Source organism: Asparagus officinalis, chromosome 8, assembly GCF_001876935.1.
Source record: "Asparagus officinalis chromosome 8, Aspof.V1, whole genome shotgun sequence".
NCBI classification, from domain to species: domain Eukaryota; kingdom Viridiplantae; phylum Streptophyta; class Magnoliopsida; order Asparagales; family Asparagaceae; genus Asparagus; species Asparagus officinalis.
The window spans coordinates 100,123,337-100,126,295 of NC_033801.1; the positions used below are offsets into that span (position 1 = coordinate 100,123,337).

Genomic DNA, 2,959 nt, shown 5'->3' on the forward strand with positions numbered 1-2,959 from the left:
TTCCTAGAATACATGTCTAGCTGTAGTTAACACTTGTATCTCTATTAGCTTGGTTGTTTCAGATTCAGTTTGTTTCAATGGTTGCTTGTGAGCTTGTTACTGAGTATATGTTTGTTTCAGATTCAGTTTATTTTCGGCTTCTTGTTTGCGGCTGCTTGCTTGCGGCCTTGGTTAAAGAGGATGAGATGCTATTAAGCAGCAGGAAGGTTTTGTTTCAATTTTTGCAGCTGGCCTGAGCTTCCATGAGGGTGTTGTTGCTTGTTTTATTGGGTCAATCTTTCTTGTTTACGGCTGCTTGCTTGTGTTCTTAGGTCCAACTTGCTTGTGTCTGTACAGATTTTGTTTAATTTTTGTTAAAGGGGCCTGAAACAAACTGAATCTGCACCTTGTATGTTATACAATTGTATTTGTTTTTTTGTGGGAGATAAGCTCACCACAGTTCTTAAAGTTCTTATATTCATCATTTATTATTTTGGCAATCCTAAAACTTGTTTGTTACAACTATGGATTTCAAATTCTAAAATTTGTAATGCTACAATTTGAGTTTGAAACAAACAAGAATTTACAAATTATAGCATTTCAAATCCTAAAATATTGATGAAACAAACATAGTTTTAGGAATCCCAACCCATAACAAAACACCAATGGATTTCCATGTTGAAATCTCTATCCTAAAATTATAGGATTTGAAACAAACACCCCATAATAGTATCAGTGTATACTGTAATTAAGAAACTGTTCATCATGAAAAGATAGGTAAACGATCTTGAGTAAATATTTCAAATAAAAAATAAGAAAAGCAAGAGAAAATACAAACAGGCAAAATGGATAATTTTATGAGATCCGACCCGGTTTCCTCCCTGCTTTGCCTCTTCGAGTCCTCTCTCCTCTCTCACTCTCCCAGAGAGAGACACAGCGAAAGCCATGGCCGCGGCTCTCACAAATTCGTTCTCTCTCCTCCGGTAACTCAGAACAGTCCTCTCTCTCTCTCTCTCTCTCTCTCTCTCTCTCTTTTCTCTCTCATCGTTTATCTCTAAATCTGCAGGTGTTCTTGTGTTATTGGATCTCTCGCGGCAACCAAGAGACCCTTACCCCCACTCTCTTTCTCTCTCTTCCGAGCTCCCCCTGTCTCAATTCAATCGAAGAGGTTTGGGTTTTTCTTCATTTCAATGATCTTAGTTTTTTTTATTTTAGAAAGGGGAACATCTGTAAATCTACTAGTCTATACAAATGGGAGAATCTAAGGTTCACTATTCATGCTATAACACAGTAGCATTTACTATAGCGTTATTACTGTCTGATTTTTCGAAAAGATATTACTGCAGCACACATGAATACTGTAGCAGAGGCCGGAACTGTAGTCGTTCAAAAAAAAAATCAAAAAAAAAAAAAATAGCAGTTAACCAGGATTACTGCAACTAAATAAAAAGTATGCCGTGCTTTGCATGGTGTTCACACTAGTTGAAAATGTATTGGTTTCTAAATTGGTAAATTTGGCATGAAGAGGGAAACCCTAGATTGAGAATTTATGGTATGGTAGTGTGTTTTCCTGTGGTATTGTGTCAAACTATTGAGAATCTTTTGCTTTAATTTAAAATGGCTAAATACCCATATTGGTATTTTAATTCTACCTCATTTACCAAAAATATATTTTAATTAAGCAAACTTGCTTTAAGGCATTTTAATTGATTCAACTTACCAACAAGGTCATTTTTCTCGTCGGTGATCAGTTTTTCGGCGATAGCTCGTCACGTGCGTGGCACATGATGACTTAAACTGTTTTTTAGCTGCTGATGTGACACGGATTTTCTGACGTGGATAAAACAGTTGGGAGAATAAAAGAAGGGATTCAAGGTGAGATTAGATGAGATTGGAAACTAGGGTTATCACTCTCTATCTTCGAAAATCGTCGTCGTCCTCCGAAAAGAGGGGATTTTAATTGATTCAAACCTTCGCATCGGCTTCAACCTGTATCAAGTCGTCGTCCTCCGAAAATCACCTTCTGCATCAACTGAGGAACACCATCACATGGAATCCTTGCAATCTATCTCCTTCAATTGCCTCCTCCATGATTTCTCACTCTCTATTTCTCCCCCTCTCTCGCGTTCAAATTCTGAAAATAAAAGGAGAGAATCTGTCCTATTTTGGGTGAATTAGGATTTTTAGAGGGTTAATTCCCGTCTTTAAACACTGACACGTCAGAAAATCCGTATCACATCAGCAGCTAAAAAACAGTTCAAGTCATCACGTGCCACGCACGTGACGAGCTATCGCCGGAAAACTGTCGCCGACGAGAAAAATGGTCTTGTTGGTAAGTTGAATTAATTAAAATGCCTTAAAGTAGGTTTGCCTAATTAGAATACCTTCTTGCTAAATGCGGTGGAATTAAAATACCAATATGGGTATTTAGCCAATTTAAAATATTGAAACTTCGAAAAAATTGTTTACATTTTTGCTACTGATTTTTCTGGAATAGAGTATAAATCTGATGTCTGAGATGAGGAGGAAAATTTCTTCAATTATCAAAATAATTTTTTTAATAGAAAGGCCAAAGCTTGCGTCTTGTATAACTCGCTGTACTTTAGGACTTTGGGAAGGGGAGCTAACTACTATCAAGTTTTCAACACTCAATATGTGGATCAAGATTATATTTCAGTGCAAGATTGCATTACAATTCTAAGTTGAGTTTTGTTTTTTAATTTTTTTTTTCGGAGGAAAATATATAACTTGAACTTGCATATGGTTATACTGTCAATTGATTGAGCATTGTGAATGTTTCTTTTATGGATGAACAACTCTTTTCTTCCTGTATTGGTTTTTTTTGGGGTAAATTATTGCTTAGATATTGCAGAGTCCATCTTGAATACGAGCTTTAATATTTCATTTAATAATTTTTTTAATTTATTTCAAGAAGTTGCTGACTGTAGCCAATTTTATGGGCTACATCTGGATATCTAAT

At 36.0% G+C, this 2,959-nt stretch overlaps 1 protein-coding gene across 1 annotated transcript in view; it reads left to right on the forward strand.

The window, feature by feature from the left end:
- Nucleotides 854–2,959, forward strand: part of LOC109822890 (14 kDa zinc-binding protein) — a 4,935-nt gene continuing 2,829 nt past the window's right edge. Inside the window, exons 1-2 of the mRNA XM_020389148.1 lie at nucleotides 854–962; nucleotides 1,046–1,147. Coding sequence (XP_020244737.1) covers nucleotides 925–962; nucleotides 1,046–1,147 — 140 coding nt within the window. The 5' untranslated portion in view covers nucleotides 854–924. The remainder of the gene's footprint in view (nucleotides 963–1,045; nucleotides 1,148–2,959) is intronic.